Source organism: Carettochelys insculpta, chromosome 12 (genome assembly GCF_033958435.1).
Source record: "Carettochelys insculpta isolate YL-2023 chromosome 12, ASM3395843v1, whole genome shotgun sequence".
Taxonomy (NCBI): Eukaryota; Metazoa; Chordata; order Testudines; family Carettochelyidae; genus Carettochelys; species Carettochelys insculpta.
Genome location: NC_134148.1, coordinates 32,077,556 through 32,098,180, shown reverse-complemented (window position 1 = coordinate 32,098,180; position 20,625 = coordinate 32,077,556). Strand labels below are relative to the sequence as shown.

The 20,625-nt window shown below is 43.9% G+C and overlaps 1 protein-coding gene across 5 annotated transcripts in view; it reads left to right on the top strand.

Annotated features, from left to right (window-relative positions):
• Positions 1–20,625, top strand: part of AGBL1 (AGBL carboxypeptidase 1) — a 453,395-nt gene that overhangs the window by 256,918 nt on the left and 175,852 nt on the right. For all 5 annotated transcript variants that reach the window (XM_075007044.1, XM_075007049.1, XM_075007045.1 and 2 more), the window contains one exon: positions 3,797–3,973. In XM_075007044.1, coding sequence (XP_074863145.1) covers positions 3,797–3,973 — 177 coding nt within the window. The remainder of the gene's footprint in view (positions 1–3,796; positions 3,974–20,625) is intronic.

Sequence of the window (20,625 nt, the reverse complement as noted above, 5' to 3'; positions counted from 1 at the left end):
TGCCCTTACTCCCAAAATTTTTGAGTGTACTTCAAAGTGCTCGCAGCTACACAGCATGCCGGCACTTTGGAGTTGCCGCGTGGAGAATTAACCTAATGAGATGCTTCATATTCACCACAGCACTTCCTTATTTTTCCCCGTTCAGGCTGATTACATAGGCCCCTCCAAAGAAGGGGGCTAGCATAGACACAGCCCTAGAGTCTCATTTTTCTCCTTTCTCTTCAGGCAGTGTCCAAGGAGAGCTCTACTTTCCCAGAAGAAAAGTGCTCCTACACTCCTGCAAAGCCTTCCTTAACCAAGTCTCCCTGTTTCACAAATGTGGGGAGTGAGCACATAGTCAGCACCCCTTTGAAGCTGGTTTCTGGAAGCTTGAGAAGGCTGCACAGAATCAGCAGATACAGAATTCAAACGTCACCTCCAGGCATCTAATGTGTGTGTTGAATCAGCAATGAATGAACTAGGAGCCAGCTTCGGCTGCTATCCAAGAATGTGCTGCAGAGGCACTCTCAAACTCACAGTCTCCCGCAATCTATTCTCCACGTGATATGTACTCGTAACTCCCTTAGATGGTATCATAAAGGGAGTTATTCTGCTAAATCAGAGAGATTGGCATGTAGCTGTGCAATAAGACGTTGAGATTTGGCTTTTCAAAGCAGAATAAGTGAGTTAGATATTCAAATCCTATTGAAAGCCAGTGGAATTAGAATTGCTAATTCACTTAAGACTTCTTTGAAAAGTAAATCTAAATGTTTGTCAGCACCGGATTCCCCATCCAGAATTCTAGAAAGCTCAGAATAAGTCCACACAAGGATCAGGTGTGTGCAGCTGAACAAATCACTGATTTTTTTTTCTGGTTCTGTAACTGCATCAAAAAGTTCTGTGCATTTCAAACCAACACTGAAGTGTTTCATTTTTTAGCAAAACCAAAAAAAAACTGAAAAAAAAATCGAATGAAACGTGTTGAATGGTAATTTAAAATGAAATGCTGAAATGGTTCATTTAGAAATCGTCAACGTGAGTTGTTTCAACATTTCAAAAAAATTTGTCCACAGGTAGTTTTTGTCTTTTGCCCATGAAACTATTTGCTGAGAGTTTGGGTGCCCCTCCGAAAGCTGTGTTTTTCTGTGAATTTACTGATGTCCTAAAAAGGTTTTATCCAGCTCTCATATAGAGTAGCTGGCATGTAGAGGGACTGAGCGTTGACTAGATGGAGCTGTGCATGCCCCAAACCATATGAGTAGTTGAGACAGTGAGGTAAAAGGACAGAGAGTGGATTTCTTGTGACATTGCTGCATTGCAAGCAGTACTTATGAACAGGAAGAATCTTTGGGTATGTCTACCCAATAAGCAGGATCCCACAGCAGCAAGTCTCAGAGCCTGGCTCTGCACACTTGGGCTTGTGGGCCTAATGCTGTTGTTTTTGAATAGGTGTGTAGCTTCTCCCTAAGCTTCAGCATCTGGGCTTTTAGCCTGGATTTGATTGTCTATACAGTTATTTTTAGTGCTGTAGAGTGAGCCCAAATCGGTAGACCTGGTTCTGAGACTTGCTGCCATAGGCAGAGGCCCAGCACTACAGGGAAAGGGAGAGGACAAAGGGAGACATGGCTTTGGCAGTGGCAGTGGCTGGTGCTACAGGCCCTTTAGAAGTGCCACAGCAGCAGTGATGCACTTGGCTGTGAGGGACCACGGTCCGGGCTGTCCTGGGGGATGAATGCTCCAGGCCCCACCTCCTCCACCCTTGTCCCCCTGCTTCTGGGGAGCAGAGCAAGGCTCCCCTCACATCTTGCTCCACACCCATGGCAGCTATTGGCTGTCAACAGGGGCACATGTTTGCTGCATAGACAGACATTAAATGATCATCTGATGGCACTTTGGTGGCCTATGTGACACAAGATGATGTTCTCTGTCCACTTCCAAAATCAGTGTGATAATTACCCCCCTTTATGGCACTCTTCAGCAGAGAGGACGGTGAATGAATAGATCATTGAGGCAATCTCTCCTCCCTGCAAGTCTGGAGAGCCGGGGAAGCTTGCACTGCTGAGTGGATGAAAAGGAGACCTCGCAGTCAGATTGCTGCCTTGTCATATAAAGAGGTCTCTTTTGGTTTGTTTTAAAATGTAAATTAAATGTCAATTAATGAGAAACCTAAACAGAGAAGAAAGACCCCTTAGTGTGAAATCCAGAGTTGCTGCTAAAGTAATGAGAATATTAAATTCAAATTTGTTACTATTCACAAATGAGTCCTAGACATACTGACATTTTGTTACCTGCCAGAATATTTAATTAAATGAAAAAGATTGATTATGCCTATAATGTCCATTGTTCTTAGAAGCTAAATTGGATTGGAAATCAGTTTATTGTGGCTCATGTATACAAACTTAGCTGTATGTTGGTTCAGATAAGGGCAAGATGAGAACTCTCTTGAACGTTCATACAGACTTCAAGTCATATCTCATAGTTTTGCATGATTTTTAAATTTGGTGGGGGAGTGTTTTAATTTCTAATTTTGAAGGCTCATCTGCAAGTTTGGATGCTGAATTTAAACTCAGACACTGGATTTACACATTCATCTACTGTGTATGATTTGCAGCAAAATTAGGTTATCTTAATGTTTGTGTTTTTATTCTTAGCTCTTCCACTGTTTGGCCATAAAAACTTGAGCAAGTCTCTGTGCCTCAGTTTCCCCACCTGTAACCTCACAGGGAGCTTGTGATGGCTAGTTCATTAATAGTTACACAGTGCATAGAGCTCTTCATTTAAGGTATTCTAGGAAAGTGCTGATAATTATTTATTATTAGTAGTATTAGTATTTTGTGTACCAAATCAATGTTATTAAAGGACATATAATCCAAATATTTAGGCCAAAAATGTATAGTTTTTCTAAAAATTTAGTAAACCTAATATTTAGTCTTTTTTCAATCCCAGTTAAGCCAAATATTTCCATTCAGTGTTGTGAGCCCAAGCCCAATAAGGCTGAGCTACAAATAGTCCAGAATCAGGCAGTGAAACTGACAACTAAACAGGAAGTGAAATAGATGGATCAGATCTGACCAATCCATTTGAACAAACTGAAAAGTAAATGGAATCGAAGGAGAAAGCCTGTGCTGTAGGAATCTGTTCAGTTCAATGGCCTAAAGTGGTGAAAATTATACAGGCAAAGAATACGTGCCCTTATTTTAATACTATGTTCGTGAAATATACTCCTGATGTAAATGGTACTCATTTACATCAGCATAGAATTTTTCCCATAATTTCTGACTCGATTGTCCCCATTTAAACCGTTTTTATTTTAATTTTATGAGTTTATCTGAATATTCAAAGGTCCAGTTGTTTCCAAGTGCAGCTCCCATTAAATTCAGGTGTCTTTTTGGCACATTGCCTCATGGGAGTTGTTTTCCAGGCCCCCATTCTGTCATATGGGCTGTGATCTCTGAAAACATTATATTTCTCATAGTGCAACAAACTCTCTGCTAACCAAGCTGCATGCCAGGAGTCATATTAGAAAAGGTCCATCATGGGAGATGAAGCTAGCCAGGGAATCTGGCTCAGAGAGAAACGTGGTACGTGAAGCAGATGAAGTGCTTCAAGTGAATTCAACAAACAGAAACTTGGCCTTTTGATTCACACATGTTGAAATGTTTCATTTCAATTTAAAATCTTCAAATTCAACTTTCAATCTCTATTTGGGGCAGAAACATTCAGCAAAATTTTGGAATTTCCCAGAGGATGGAAATACTGAATTTTGCTCAGCTCAGTTGATGCTATGTTCTTATTCTCATTGTGTTTTTTTTTCCAGACCCTCCCAAAAATCCTGGATAAAGTAGCACCTGCATTTGTTATGAGTAGCTGCAACTTCCTGGTGGAGAAGTCACGGGAATCGACGGCACGGGTAGTAGTATGGCGGGAGATTGGTGTGTTGAGGAGCTACACAATGGAGAACACCTACTGTGGCTGCAGCCATGGACTCTACAAAGTGAGTATTTCTGACTTGGAACCCATTCCTATCTTTGGTTCTTTGATGATGCTCACTTAGGCCTTGCCTACACTACCCCCTGCCCTGGCAATATAAAATATTCAACTTCAGCTATACAAATAGAGTGTTGGAAGTTGACGTACTTGACATGGTATCTTCTCTGTGGTGAGGTCAGTGTGATCTGCTCTCAAATCTAGTCCACCTATTCTTCTCATCCTGGAGGATTAACAGAGTTGACTAGAAAAGGCTTGGGGGTCAATTTTTTGCATCTTAGCAGATGTGATTCATTGACTGCTGGTGCATGGATTGTTGCAGTGTCAGTCTACTGTATAGTGACGTTGGGCTGGTTCTCCTCTCACACAATAAATGTTTCCTTGTTTTTGTGACCAAAGAGGGATTTCCTTGTAATTTAACTAAACCGTATCTACTTTGTCCTACACAACCTATAGTAAGGGCAATTAGGTATTCCAGAGAGATCTGTGCTGCCTCCCCTCATTAAACTTTGTGATCTGATCCTAAGCTCTCTTTACAGGAGTTATAAGCCAGCATAACTCCATTGATGGCATGAGACTGATGTAATGGAGTTCTACATCAAGTGATGTGGCACCAGTGGTTAGCATGATGTGGTTGGAATGATTTGACACCTCTTCACTGTGTATTATAATCTTATTGTTGGATTCTCACCAAGGGAAATAAAGCCATCATATAAATCATACAACATTCTTAACTATATTACTAATGACTCCCAAAGCCACAGGAGAAAATGCCTATTCTTCCACTTGCTTTGTGCTTACACCCTGCAGGTGCTGTCTACATAAAAAGACTCTGTGATAGTGGGCTCTGGCAAGCCCTGTTTCTTATTTTTAAGGGAAGTTGATTGGTTGTTTGTTTTAGTTGATTTAGTTGGGGTTGATCCTACTTTAGGCAGGGGGCTGGATTCAATGACCTCCTGAGGTCCCTTCCAGTCCTAGGATTCTATGATTCTATGAGTTTCCTATGAGCCTCCTGAACTCAGGGAACACAACTGTCCTCCCTGCTGCGGTCTATAATGAATCTCTGCTTCTGGAGTAAACCTAGAACCCTTGAGTTTTTTCCTAGAGTACAGACATCAGCATCTACTCTGAAACAGTTATAAGATAAAAGAGCATTTTGGGCAATGTTATGCAAATGAAAACACCACTCTTGTTCTTGAAATATGTAGAGCCATTTTTGTTTAGCACTAGATACACGAATGATCATGTCCCGATCTCGTCAGGACCATGCAAATACCCAACTTATCATAAAGATAATTTGTCTGGGCTATCTGTAAGAAAACCTCAGCTTTTTGCAGGCTTGTCAGGAAGTGCTGGGGTTAGGTCAGTCAGAGATGTTTGTCTATCTGAATCCATTTTGCTCTAATATCACAACCTGAGGTTACAACAACTGCTATGCCAAAGGAAGCAGTGTTACTGATCCATCCAGGGACACTTTTTCTTCTAATTCAGTGCTGACTGTAGTCTCAAATGTGAAAGGCAAAGTCTGGGGTCTTATTGGCTGTGTGGCCAAGTGTGGACTTTACCTATTTTATTATTATTATTTATCATCAATATTTATTAGTAATTATTGTGGTCACTATTAATGCCTTAAGACCTTTTATTTATTTTTTACAAAATGTATTAATATTAAAGATAAAAACAGAATAAGAACAATTAAAGATACAGAGGTGTTTAGGATACAAGCAGAGAGAATGCATTCCAGGTCATCCCTGGTTACATTGGACATTTATTTTTTTCTAACCATGCTGCAGTTAACATAACATGAAGTGTTTCCAGGACCAAGGTTGGCTAAAGAGGCCTACCACTTGGTGATCGTTACAAGCTTTTATGTTGGAGACTCCCAACCATATGAGAGGTTCCCCTATTTCCTTCGTCACTGAGGATAATCTTGGTTCCAGGTTACATTTTTCTTAGGCCTATTTTACTGCTCCTTAGAGCTGTTACTAATGACTTAAGGGCCTGTTCCCCTGAGCCGGGCGAGGTCTTACCTAAGCCAAGTCCTCACGGAGCAGAGAGGTACTTAGGCAATCCAGTTACGGACGTTGCGGACGGTCCCCGTATCTTGTTGTTTGGACCGGCAATGGCAGCATTCAGCCATCCTATTGAGCGTTCCTGAATGACAAGCTTAATGCCCTTAAGGTACCTTGTCCTCAAGCTCGCAACAAGTGACTGGCCGATGAGGCCTTTTATACTCGCAGCTCATAATTATGTTCTGTTTTTACCCTCATTATGCCATTTTTCAGTTCATTATGCCATTCTCCAGGTCATTAGGCCATTTTTGCTATGATGGCCATTGCCAATTGGTAGTTAAAAGTTGGCATGATCACCCAGTCAGGCAGCCTGATTCCCATCGGCTGTCCTCTGCTTATTTTCTTAACTTATTCCATATTATGAGACAATTATTCCAAAACTGGAGGCATAGATTATAAAATTACAACATGACAAAAATAAGAGCATTAGCCTAACCACTAAGATCTTAACACAATATAACTTCCATAGCTTGCTGTTACATATGCAGTTTAGCATGCTTCCTGCTTGCCTGCAGCTTGGCTTGTTACATGGTTTTCTGAAGCCTGTGGCCTAACTCGTACACATAAAGCTTTTGGCTAAGTGGCCTAGTTGCATTTTGGAGCCTTTCTAAATTTACCCTGACACCAAACAGTATGCAGGGGGTAGTTATGATGGTGGCACTGTGTATTTTGAACGAGACACAAATGCTCTGACTGCTTGTGGTTGTTAAAAATCTTGTGGAATTTTTAATGAGTAAATGATTAACCCCAGAAATTATATTCTGCTGATTTGAGCTCTCCATTCAGTGAGGCCAGGATTTCATCAAAATATCTGCAGCAATACAGTGTATCCTAACACCATGCTGGGGTACCAGACTCAGGGTAGTTTTCTGCTGAACCACTATCTATATCAGCTCTTACCACTTAGGTGGTCTTTGACTCAATGCTGCTTAGCTTGTGAGGTCTGACATCATCACAACTTGAGGTGGTAGGACAGTAAGGCCGTGTCTACATGTGCCCCGAAGTTCGAAATGGCCACACAAATGGCTATTTCGAAGTTTACTAATGAAGCACTGAAATGCATATTCAGCGCTTCATTAGCATGCGGGCTGCCGTGGCGCTTCAAAATTGACGTGCCTTGCTGCCGCGCGGCTCGTCCAGACGGGGCTCCTTTTCGAAAGGACCCCGGCTACTTCGAAGTCGCCTTATTCCATGGAATTCCACAAGATTTTTAACAACCACAAGCAGTCAGAGCATTTGTGTCTCGTTCAAAATACACAGTGCCACCATCATAACTACCCCCTGCATACTGTTTGGTGTAAGGGGACTTCGAAGTAGTCAGACTCCCCTTCGAAGGGGACTTCGAAGGGGACTCCATGGAATAAGGGGACTTCGAAGTAGCCGGGGTCCTTTCGAAAAGGAGCCCTGTCTGGATGCGCCGCGCGGCGGCAAGGTGCATCAATTTCGAAGCACCGCGGCAGCCCGCATGTTAATGAAGCGCTGAATATGCATTTCAGTGCTTCATTAGTAAACTTCGAAATGGCCATTTGCGTGGCCATTTTGAACTTTGGGGCACGTGTAGACGTAGCCTAAGGGGAAAAGTACCATATAAATATTATGTTTAAGGAAGAGTTTCTGTGCATTTCTATTGTTTTCTTAAGATTATCTTCTAAATTTGGAGGTCATAAGGCACAGTTGGGGAACCATCTGTGCACTGGCTGGCTGTGGCTCATCAGAGTTAGTTGCTGGTGGGTCACCAGATGCTTTGTTTTCCTGAGTGTCTGCAGGCACAGCCACTCACAGGTCCTAGAGACTGGAGTTCACCATCCCTGGCCAATGGGATCTGTGGGAAAGGGCAGCTCCCATTAGCCAAGAATGGTGAGTCCCTGGGAGGTGCAAGTGGCCTTGCCTGTGGATGCACAAGTAAACAAAGTGTCTGGTGGCCCACCAGTGGCTAACCTTGACAAACTGTGTCCAACCTGCAGGCCAGAGGTTCCCTACCCCTATGTTAAGGGTACACAGGAATACCCAGCATTGTGGGACCTGAATTATTTAAAGTCATCCTTTGAACTATATGAAATGCATCTCTGGTTTTTTTTGCTTGTCCTCACTTTCATCCCTGAGAAACTGCACGGAAGTGAAGGCAGCCGGTTTGGGAATCAGAGTAATAATACATGTTGACACCTCTTGCAGGAGAGGGAATCGAATCAACTTTTCTGTGACTCATAAGGAAATCTATGAGCTATAAAACAGGATAGAAATTTCTGTTCTGAACATTTTGCAGATGATTTCTGAATGTTGGAAAGCTCAGTCCCAGTTGGATCATAAGGTTATTCTTCTAAGGTCATCTTTCCATTTTTTTGTTTATCATTATCATTTATCGCAAAGACAGAGGACTCTTAAATATGCCCACAGGGGCATTTCTTCTTTCCTTCATATGAATATAAATATTTTTGCAGTTTTCATGCTTAAAGTAGCTTTAAAGCAGTTCAATCATTTCTCCCCCAGTACACTAACTTCCTGATTTGTTAGAATTGAAGTGATACATCATTTCTTGCACTGACATTTATTTTGGAGTGGCATAAAATATCATAAGTTAGTGCCTTCAAATACATGATATTAGTAAGGTATTTCGCCTTCTATTTTAGGAATTTTTAACTAGGATTTGGGTTCTGTGATGGGGTGGACTAAGCCCCAATGCCTCCATCCAGAGGCCAGAGGCCTTGCCACACCCCATCCCAGCAAGAGAATCAGCAAAGAGGTCCTCTAGGCAGGATAGAGTGGCTGTCTCTATGACCGCTAATCGGGATACAGGAGACAGATATAAAAGAAACCGCTGGGCCAGGGCCTGGCAGTTCCTCACAGGAGCTTGACCCAGGCTGGTCTATATACTCACTGACTGGGAGACCAGCAGCACTATGGACAGCTCCAGTTGTGAGCTGAACTTAGGCTTTGGTAAGGCCAGATCCAGTGGCTGAAGACTGGCCACAAGCCTAACACAAGAACCGACATCCCTGCGGATGGGGCTAGTCAGATCCTAGCCCCAGACCTTTGAAGATGATCAGGTAAAGACTTCACGCGGCATCCCCTTCACCACAGAAGTGTGTTCACAAGTGGGTGAACCTTGTTACAGGTTCCTAGAAGAATAGTTTCAACGTGGTAACCAAAGATTTCATTACACAGTTCCATGTAATGCCCTGCCCAAGTCCCTTCCACCGCAGATTCTCTCTCATTAGAAACCAACAGTCCAGAATCTCTTGGTGTAGACTGAATAGAAATCATTTATAGGGCCACATTTTTCAAGAGGCCTCAATTTAGATACTGGTTATGGGGCTGCAATTTTCAGTCCTCCACCTGCCATTTGGCAGACCACAATTTAGAGAGGGGCCTGAACTGTGGTGTAATCTGTCACTTAGAGATCTTTATCCTGTTACCTCAGATCTCACTTAACAGCATCTGCAGTTTTGCACCCACATTTGATTTTAATTAGACTGTTTTTAAAGCCATAACATCCCTTAAAATTCAAGGCCTCAACTCACCTGGACTAACAGGCCCTTTGATTTTTTTTTATGATTTTACTTACCCATTTTCTTAATATAATTTACAGACAGCAACAAAGTTTTCTAGCACCCAGTTTTACCAAGAGGGAAGCTGAGGTTCAGATGACCGAAGATGCTTGCCTGTGGCCAAATCAGTAAATCCTGGCTGTCAGTCTCCCCATCTAACCAATAACCCACACTTCCTTCCCAGTTGCAAACAATAGAGCATCAAATTCTGTTCTCCTTGCTCATGCAAGTAGTCCCTTTGCCCGCTGTGACCACTAACATAGTGTATGTAGTTCCATAGAGACCTACTAGGGAGTTGATAAAGGATTTAGCAACAAAAAAAAAGTCTTTCTTAATGCCATTTAAAAAAGCTCCCCTAAGCTGTAAGACAATGGCAGGTGTGCCCTATGGCATCAAAGTGGAGGAGGGGTGAATTAAAATAAAAGCCAGTACTTCCTGGTAGTGAGTCTGGCCAAAAAGAGGTTTCAGGGAATGTTGCCTGGCTTGCATTGAAATTTACAACCCCCATTCTAGAAATGGTTCACTGTGTCAAAAATAAGAAAGGTGTTTGGCATTTGTGATAGTCTAAGGAGTATCAAAAGTGACCCCAACCTCATTTAAAAGTCATTTGACTTCAAAAGGCTGGGAATATAAAAGATGGTTTATCTCTGTCTAAATGCCCTGTCTCTGTGATCAATGGAAATGCAATAAGCCAGTCGCCCTAAAGGAAGAGAAACATAAAACCAAAGAAACTATTGATTTTATCTGAGATTTTATTCAACCTAAGGAAAAAGAAGGAAAAAACAAACTCCAACCCTTTCTATTTTATCTGGATTGCCTGATGGAGTCATATAGGAACAGGGCTCTATCTGAAAGTGTTGCTAAAAAAGAAGTAATGGATTTCAGTGAGAATTCTCCCTCCCGTTCCCACCCATTTAGAAACCCTATGGTTGAAAGAGGAAAAACAATCAGAAAATCGAAGACTCTCATAAGTTCATTGCCTCTGTAAAGGCTATGTTTGGTCTAGTCCACCAGCCCAGCAATCAGTCTTCTAGCCCAACATATGGCTTTTATTGCAACAACCTCTCAGATATTCAATTTCTGAAGACCATCTTTGGTGTATGTGAAAATTGAATTCTGTGTGGTACTGTTTTGCCCATTCTGACTATGAGTCAGGTTCTAAAAGAAGGTAGCTTAGTCTCCAGTGAGCACTCTTTTGATATGTGCACCATTTTCTCATAGTTTTTATTTCCCGCTCATGTTGTCAATACAACTTTACCAGGACCATGTAGTACCAGGCTATTTAATATCATGCCACATAGCAACAAAAGATAATTTATTATACAGGTTGAACCTTCTCATCCAGCAACCTTAGGACCTGACCAGTGCTGAACAAGAGAATTTGCTGAACCACGGGAGGTCAATATTTTCTAGCAGCATTACCAACACTTCCACTGCTTACTGCTCTTAGAACATAGTTAAGGGTAAATTGCAGCTAAATAGTAGCACAGAACACTGAGAGCCAGGACTGGTGACTATAAACACAATGGTGCCTAGGGTCACTGTAACTTATAGCAGTCAGTGGGGCAACGTATTCACACCCTGGAATGACATAAATGATACTGACATAAATGATATTGTCCACAAACACTTTAGTCTCTTCTCAGCAGATAAGCTCTCCAGTCCTCTGATTCCATTAATAGCCATTCTCTGCAGCTGTCCTGTATTATATTATTTGGTACCCTATTGTACCATGCCATACTATTCAGTTCTATATTGCCCTGTATTTTTCAGCTCCATCCCATACTACGCCTTGGCTTAACATTCTGTACCACAATAAACCTTCAGGACCACACAGTGTGGGTACAGAATTGTGTCTGGCATGTGAGCATCATGGAGGAAATAGGTTTTAGCCTCATGCTAGAAAGGACTTATTATAAACAACGGGGAGTAACACAAATGAGTTCTAAAATGATTACAGATACCTTGACAGTGCCCTTTGAAGTGGATTTTACTAGCAATATAGATCCCTCTTTGAAGAGATCATTTGGGAGTGAAGAGGGAAAGGTTTTTGTTGCATACTCTAATGCTTCTAAGTCAGAGAAATTGAACAGCCCTGATTTTCTCATCAGACTTGAGTGGAACAGGGAATAACCACCACTTCCAATATGGCTTTGGGTTACAGGGATAGCTGTGTCAGGCAGAATGCTCACAGACAAGGGCTCAAGATGCTGCTGGTAATCCTCCAAAAACTCAGAGTCAAAAAGATCCTTCAAAGACCCAATGTTTCTATCAAATAGTCTTTGGCTATATCTACACTAGAAGCATCTGTCTGCAGAATTACTGTTGGAAGAGATGTTCCATCAAAACTTCCGTCAACGGATTCTGTCTACACATAAAAGTGGATCAATCTTTTGATTCACTCTGTCACAAAAGGGTCCCCCCTCCCCCAGAGCATCTATACTGTTTTTTCTGTTGACAGTTTCTGTCGACAAAATGCATTTTGTGTATAAATGCACGACAAGTTTTGTCTACAACACCCCAGTTTGTCTACCCAGCTCACTAGTGTAGATGTGCCCTTTCAGTATACAGTTCAACTTGCCTAGTCCACCAACCCCAGGACCTGACTGGTGCCTGACAAGAGAATTTGCTGGACTACAAGAGTTCAATATTGTCTAGCACCATTACTACTACTTGCACTGCTTATTGGGCTCTTAGGAGACATTTAGGGGTAAATTAGAGCGAAATAACAGCAGAGAACACAGAGCCAGGACTGGTGGCTGAAAGCAAACTTTATGGGACCGTGGGAAACTTGTCCACACCCATAATAAATGGATATCCGGCTAACTAAAATAATGCTAGACCACAGATGTTGCTGGACAGATAGTACCAGACTGGAGAGGTTCAACCTTTAATAATACTAGTCACTCATCTCACTGGGTAAAGTCGTGAAGCCAAGTCTGGTGAGTGAGCTGCAAGGAAAATTTGAGAGTAAGAAGGGGTTTAAAAGACTAATGTCCTGTTTTTCCAGTTCTCTGTACCAGGTAAATCATTTACACTGGTGCAAAGTGGGTCTAAAAAGCTACTAAGTCAGAAAAGTAGTAGTTTACACTTTCTTTGCACTGCTGTAAATGATTAGCCAAGATGTGGGTCAATATAGAATCCAGTTGCAATAATATGCAAAAAGTAAATGGAAAGCTCAGAACAACTTGGTTAACTCCCAAGAATTGTCCAACATTACAAAAGGCTACCAGTGCAGTGATACCAAGAGTCAAACACATATTGTGTGCAGTGTCTAGTATTTCCAGGGCTGAATTAAAAACATGTGCAATCTATGTATGTGCCAAGGGCCACATTCATGGGGGCGAGGGGCAACGTGAGCTCCAGCAGGTCTGGTTCAGGAGCCAGACTTGTGACAGTAGTGAAGAAATGAAGTGCTGGCAACTTTCTTTTCAGCCAAGTTTGGCACCACAGCCTTTCATTCATGACAGAAGGCCATGGAGCACAACTTGAGTTTCTGCCATTCACTCAGTTTTGGCTTTATGGCCACACACATCATGATGGAGGGACTGCAGTGCGAAATATTAGTGGGCAGTGGGACAGCCAGCGCTGCTACTTCGTGCCACTGCTTGTGGGGCTGGGACCAGCACCAGAGCTCCCAGGGGCCTATCCAGATTTTTCCATGACTTTTGTCAACTGAAAAAGGTGTCAGTGGGAGACAGGACCCAAACCACATAAGGCTGAAACGGTTTCTTCATAGTCCTCTATCCAGTAATATTTATTCGATGCTTCTGCAATGCTCACCACTGCTGTGTCTGAGCACCATTAATATATATTTAAGAGTCTGTGTATTTCAAGACAAAGAAACAAGACTCTCTATGTCCCTCCCCCACAGTCCCTAGGCAGGTAACAAAAAGTTATTTAGGACAAATCAGAGCTGTGCAGTTTGTTTCTGCCAGGTCTCCCCTGGATCTATTTTGCTATTTTAGAAGCCTCACAGAAAAAAAAAAAGGGTGAGTCTTGCATTGCATTGCAACCTATATGCATGTTAGTGTATGGCACTAGCATAATCCACCATCCCAAGCCGACTGCTGAGAACATTGCTCCATCCCACCATGAGCTCCATCCACCTTTGCAGCCCCCTCCAAGCCTGACAGTTCTGTAAATGAATGTGAAAACAGCAGCACTCCTTTATTCTAAGTTTTCCACTGTGCAAACAAATGGTCATTTTCCCAGGGATGCCAAATATTCCTGATTTCTTCCACAAAATTCATATATGGGGTAGTTGCCTGACAATTGCCAAGCAATGGCCCATCTGTTCCAGTGCTCCATGGACACCTCCTTGAAATGCATTTTGGAGAAGGTCCTCCCTTGGCACCTGCTGTGGTGGAATTCAGCTGTCACTTGATCCACCTGCTTCCTGTTTGCAGGTTGAAAGAGTCAAGCACTGAGGGACTGGAGTGATGTACCACTGTGTCTGAAATCAGTGTCACTGGAGGGGGAGTAGAATGATACAGGTTGAACCCCTCTAGTCCAGCACACTCTTATCTGGTAACATCTGTGGTCCAGCATGAATTTAGTTAGCCGGATGTTCACTTATCTTGGGTGTGGCCAGGTTTTCTGTGGTCCCCTGAAGGTTGTTTTCAGCCACCAGTCCTTGCTGTCACTGTTCTGTGCTGCTATTTAGCTCTAATTCACCCCTAAATGTCTTCTAAGCATTGAAACTATTGGTCATGTTGCTAGACAGTGTTGACCACCCCCGGTTCAGCAAATTCTCTTGTTTGGCACCAATCGGATCCAGGGAGGTTAAGCCTTTACCTAAAAGAGAAGAATGTGATGCCTTAAAGCGAAATCTGCCTTTCTCTCCCTCTCCCCAATACGTGTGAGAAACAAATTAAAACTAAACATTGCAACAGTCAGAAAACACAGGGCAAACACATATGAATCTCTCAGGCTACGTCTACACGTGCATGCTACATTGAAGTAGCTTATTTTGATGTAGCGACATCGAAATAAGCTATTTCGATGAATAACATCTACACGTCCTCCAGGGCTGGCAACGTCGACATTCAACTTCGACATTGGGCAGCACCACATCAAAATAGGTGCTGCGAGGGAACGTCTACATGCTAAAGTAGCACACATCGAAATAAGGGTGCCAGGCACAGCTGCAGACAGGGTCACAGGGCGGACTCAACAGCAAGCCGCTCCCCTAAAGGGCCCCTCCCAGACACAGTTGCACTAAACAACACAAGATCCACAGAGCCAACAACTGGTTGCAGACCCTGTGCATGCAGCATGGATCCCCAGCTGCCGCAGCAGCAGCCAGAAGCCCTGGGCTAAGGGCTGCTGCACACGATGACCATAGAGCCCCGCAGGGGCTGGAGAGAGAGCGTCTCTCAACCCCTCAGCTGATGGCCGCCATGGCGGACCCCGTTATTTCGATGGTGCGGGACGCAGATTGTCTACACGTGCTCTACTTCAACGTTCAACTTCGAAGTAGGGCGCTATTCCCATCCCCTCATGGGGTTAGCGACTTCGACGTCTCGCCACCTAACGTCGATTTCAACTTCGAAATAGTGCCCAACACGTGTAGCCGTGAGAGGCGCAATTTTGAAGCTGGCGCCGCTACTTCGAAGTAGCGTGCACATGTAGACGCGGCCTCAGAGTGGCAGTGTCCCAAAAACAGGGCATGCTTAAAAGTTCTAGACACTTATGTAAACAACAGGAAACTGCTGAAACAAATTGAATCCAGGCTGAGGTTATTTATTTTAAACTGCATTTAAATAGCTGAAAGCCTGTTCTATTTTGTTATACTTTATTTTCTTTGAGATATTGAGTGAAATTCATTCCTGATTTCCTTCATGGAGTTACAGCCAGGATGAATATGGACCTATAGTGTTAGGAAGCTTTAGGAATATGGAGCCATTTGCTCCACAAACGTTCCTCTGCTCCAAGAGCTATGCATAAGGAAGGTCAGGGCAAAGTCTTCAACGAATCAATGCACAGGGTCTAGATATGTCTCTGAAGAGAGCTGGTATGAAAGGGAATGGGAATCCCACTGCTAGGACACTGACTCATGACCAAATTGCTAGAAGAAGTGGTAGATTTTATCCCTAGCCATATGCTAAAAGCAGAAGCTCCAGCCATCCATAGCCTGCTAAATAGCATGACAAAAACTGTGTGAAAGGGAGACCCTAGGGGTGGATTTAATGGTCGTCAAAATGTGTGTGAGAGAGAGAAAGAGAGGGAGATGTCTCTGGCTAGAGCTAAATACAGTGTATGCAAGAGCCAGACATGCTTCCTATGCCCAGCACTATGACTCTGCTTAAATACAATCTGCAACATTCTCCTGTCCTGGGCTCCCCACAAAGATCTGCCAGTGTATTTCACTCCCAATGTCTATCACCCTCTCTGGTGTTCCACTCCCACACTCACCTCTGCCAGTGCAGCTGAGTCCTTAGCTGTTGCATTCCTGTATGGAGTGTTCGGTTTTACTTAGCAGAGATGTGCAGTCATCATCAAATGGCCAAGATACGTGATATTTATCGTTGACATGTAGCATAATGATTAGGCTGAAAGCAGTGCATTCAGTTCTCCTGGTCTTGAAGCTATGTAAGGATGTGCGCGAACCCTCTTAGTTGTGACAGATTTAAGCTGAGGATCAGGGTACGGCTGCAAGGGATGCTGATCTGCTGATGGAACTCTTCCTTTTCTGTCGGTACTAAAATTGGCCACCTGCTAAGGTCAGGGGTTAAAGTTAGTGGAGGTGCTGAGACAAAGATGAAATATAGAGTTACTAACCATTTGTGGTTCTAAATACCACACGGCCTTTGTCATAAGAGTGAAGTACTTAATTATGTAGTCCTGGCTAAATTCCAGTTCTTTGGGTAATGATAATCTACCGATCTACAATAATCTTTGGAACTTTCAGTTGCATATGGGAGTGTTTCTCAGAACCTACCTCATGCTCTTCTGCAGTTGGTTCTTGACAGAGTAGAACCTTTTTCAGTTGGGAGCCTCTGACCAATGAGAAGCAAAAAAACCAAATCAAACAAAAATAAAAAGTGCCCCAACCCTGAGAAACAAAAAACAGGAAGAAAAAATCTACACAGACACAACTTGGGATGCCTGGCTCCCTTGTGCTCCAGCCCTTAGCTTCCTTTGTTCTGGCCTGGGGCCAGGACTCCATCCTCACAGAGAAGGATACGGGGCGCAGGGGGCAGAGGGAGGGAGATTTGCAGTGAGGGCTGCAGTGCTAATGCCTGCTTGCAACACTCTGCGGGGAGGGAAGGAGGAAAGGGAAGCCCTTAGCCTCACGGTGGGCTAGATCAAGGGAGGCTGTGGGCCAGGAGCTGTATGCAGTCCACAAGCCATAGGTTGCCCACCCATCGTCTAGGAGCTCATATGTTTTAGTGCAGGAATGATGGTATTTTCCCAGTAAATGAAATCAATTCCTAGTTACCTTGGGCCTGCCTGAAAGAAGTATTGTGGGGCCTCATAAATGAATGCTTGCCTAGGGCTTTCTTCCCATAAACTACACTTATGAACATTGGTCCCCAAGGAATTGGGAAAGGTAACCGCAGGCTTTGGAACAAACACAATCACATGGAACGGATACACTATCAAATGCTGCTTTGTTGAGTCCTGTGCAGCAGTAGCAGTAATATTTGTTGGTTGTCTTTGACATGATGTCTCTTCACTGGAATGACAGCATCTGAACAGATGCAGCAGCTCTCAGAACCGCACTCTGTGGGGATTTTGCAGATGGTTTGTGGCTGTCATTCTAGCCCATATGATGCAATAACAGCTGAGGAGAGACTGCTTTCACCCCTTCCACTTGTCTCTGGGTTCTCATGGGGCTGAATTCCATCAGAATCCTGCTAGTTTGGCCATTCAGGCTATGTGCTAAGATGCAGTGAATATCATCCAAAGAGAGAAACTGGCAAGTGAGAGACGAAGGCTTTCTGCTCTCATTGGCTACGTCTACACGTGCACCCAACTTCGAAATAGCTTATTTCGATGTTGCGACATCGAAATAGGCTATTTCGATGAATAACGTCTACACGTCCTCCAGGGCTGGCAACGTCGATGTTCAACTTCGACGTTGCTCAGCCCAACATCGAAATAGGCACAGCGAGGGAACGTCTACACGCCAAAGTAGCACACATCGAAATAAGGGAGCCAGGCACAGCTGCAGACAGGGTCACGGGGCGGACTCAACAGCAAGCCGCTCCCTTAAAGGGCCCCTCCCAGACACACTTTCATTAAACAGTGCAAGATACACAGAGCCAACAACTAGTTGCAGACCCTGTATATGCAGCACGGACCCCCAGCTGCAGCAGCAGCAGCCAGAAGCCCTGGGCTAAGGGCTGCTGCCCACGGTGACCACAGAGCCCCGCAAGGGCTGGAGAGAGAGTATCTCTCAACCCCCCAGCTGATGGCCGCCATGGAGGACCCCGCTATTTCGATGTTGCGGGACGCGGATCGTCTACACGTCCCTACTTCGATGTTGAACGTCGAAGTAGGGCGCTATTCCCATCCGCTCATGGGGTTAGCGACTTCGACGTCTCGCCGCCTAACGTCGATTTCAACTTCGAAATAGCGCCCAACACGTGTAGACGTGACGGGCGCTATTTCGAAGTTACTGCCGCTACTTCGAAGTAGCGTGCACGTGTAGACGCAGCCATTGTGGTATAGCACTGGGAAAAAAAGATGAAAGTTCAAGGCTGTGAATCAGCAGCACCTGTGACCAAGACATGTTACACTGGGTTTGCAGAAGATGCCCTCTCTCTCTTTCAAATGAAATGTTATTAAACGGTGGTTCCTATGCAAACTGATGTGGACTGTAAGTTCCTTTGGGCCAGAGGCTGTGTCTTCCCCTTTCTGCAAGGTGCAACTGAAAATGTTTGATGGTCAGGACTGGCAATAAATATTTCTACTGCAGCAATACCAAAGATGGTAGAAAGTGAAATACTCTCTTCTGGATCACTGCATTGCCCACTGGTGAAACCAAGTAAAACCAAGTTACCAGATGGATCCAGGTCCAGAGAGGAGGAATGCATCTGCAATGGCAAAGCACAGCCTAAAGCCAGGGACAATATAAAGCAGTCATAGAAAGTATTGTAGATATAAAGCCCAAGGAAGGAGTCAGGGGGAGGGATGTTCTCATGTCATTCCATGCAACACACGTTTCCAGCTCCTTTAGAATAAAGATGCACCTCAGAAACGTGGGCAGAGTGTCTGAAGGTGGCAGTGAGGTAGAGTAACACAGAGTCAGACAAAAGCCTGGAAAGTAGCACTACTCTGGCTCCTAGCCAGTGCTTCCAGTGGGATCTCAAGTCAGCCACTTCACCTTTCTATGCCTCTTCTGGTCAGCCAAGCCTGGGAACTAGGATACAAATCAGGGCTTGGCTGAAAAATGGATGCTGCCTCTCAGCCCAGCTTTCCTGGGTAAAATGTGTTATGAAAAGGGAAAGAAGTGGCTCTGAGCCACAAAGAGTTACAAACTCTTAGCTAGTTCCTTTGCCTTTTGGAGCCAACTTGATAGCTCTCACTGTCTTGACATTAGGCATGTAAGTAGACTGCAGATACACAATACTAGTTATTGCAAGAGCATAGCTAGAATCAATAAATCTGCAATCAACTTACCTGGCTGTCCTCACTGAGGCAGGCTGAGGGAGAGTTTCTCCTACTGACCTCCCTTACTCGACTGACAACCCCAAACAGATCGATTTCACGCGTCTCTACCAGGTGCGCAAAATCGAACTCCAGAAACTCAAACCTGACTGGTTTGATCTTCCTGGAAGTGTAGGCATAGTCTACATGTAATCTCAGGACCTCTCCTCCTGCTTCTTACTAAGCAAAAGGCCTGACCCTTCAGCGGGAACCATGCATCTTAAACCAGTTCCTTCATCTCTGCTGCAGCTCTGTTCTTGGGTGTGGAGCAGCCACAAGCTAGAGAATGAATCCCACACCATGTGGTAAATTTACAGCACAATAAACAACAACTCCAGGGATGAGATCATGATCGATCTAAATCCATGGGGCTGGGAACCCTCCAGTGTTCCTGGGGTTCCTGCTTGCTTGGCTAGATTTAGAATAGTGAAGCAGCGCTCTTCTCCCACACTGACTGGATCCATATTTTCAGCACTGCCACAGCATCTCCTCAACCTCTGAGCTCTCATTCCAGCAAATCCCTTCAACCTTCTGCTCCCCTTTGCCCAGTGAATGGTGTAACTGTTTGCTAGTGGGCAGATCTGTAGGCCTTAGGCTACAGGACACAGCAAGCATCTTGGGGGCAGAGAGGTGGGAGAGGGGCATTGTCTTCTCTCCTTCCCTACCCCTGAATCCTGGCGGATTTGGCTTGAATGATATGTTTTGGTTAATTTTCATATGGAAACAAACAATACAAATAAAAAATGCTAAGTGACTTATAGCTTGTGTATCTGACTTAACCAAACCCTGCCTCTTTCACAGGGATAGCAAGTAAAGTTATGTAGTTAGGCACTCTGACACGTTGTCAAAGCTGCAATATTAGACAAAAAAAAACTTGACACTATTATGCAGACTTTATATGTTAAAATGGGGGTAACAAAACAGACATTAGAAATAGGCAGAAAAGGGCAAGAAGGGGACTGAATGAGGGTGGGGACAGGAAGAGGAAGGGAAAAGTGGAGAGGACAGGAGGAATGGAAGTTTAGCATTATCTGAGCAATCTCAACTTTCTTTAGCCAAATGTATGAAAAAAACCGGCTCAAATTTCTTCAAATTCACATACTTGCTCTTTTATTTTGATCAGCTATTCTTTCAGGCACTGGTAATTCAGACTGGGTTGAGTGCTATTGCTGTGCTCTCAGCATAAGCCTGCTCCTGCATTTTCATAAAATCATGCACTTGATGACTGTCGTGACCCTCCTAAGCCAAATTCTCTTTGGCAAAGCTAAACCCAGACTACTAGGTACATAGCCTAGGATATACGTTTCACCAGAGATTTGGTTACTGAAGGCAAGCACTAACTCCCTTTCCCACACTTTCACAAAGAATTCCAAACCAATGGAGTG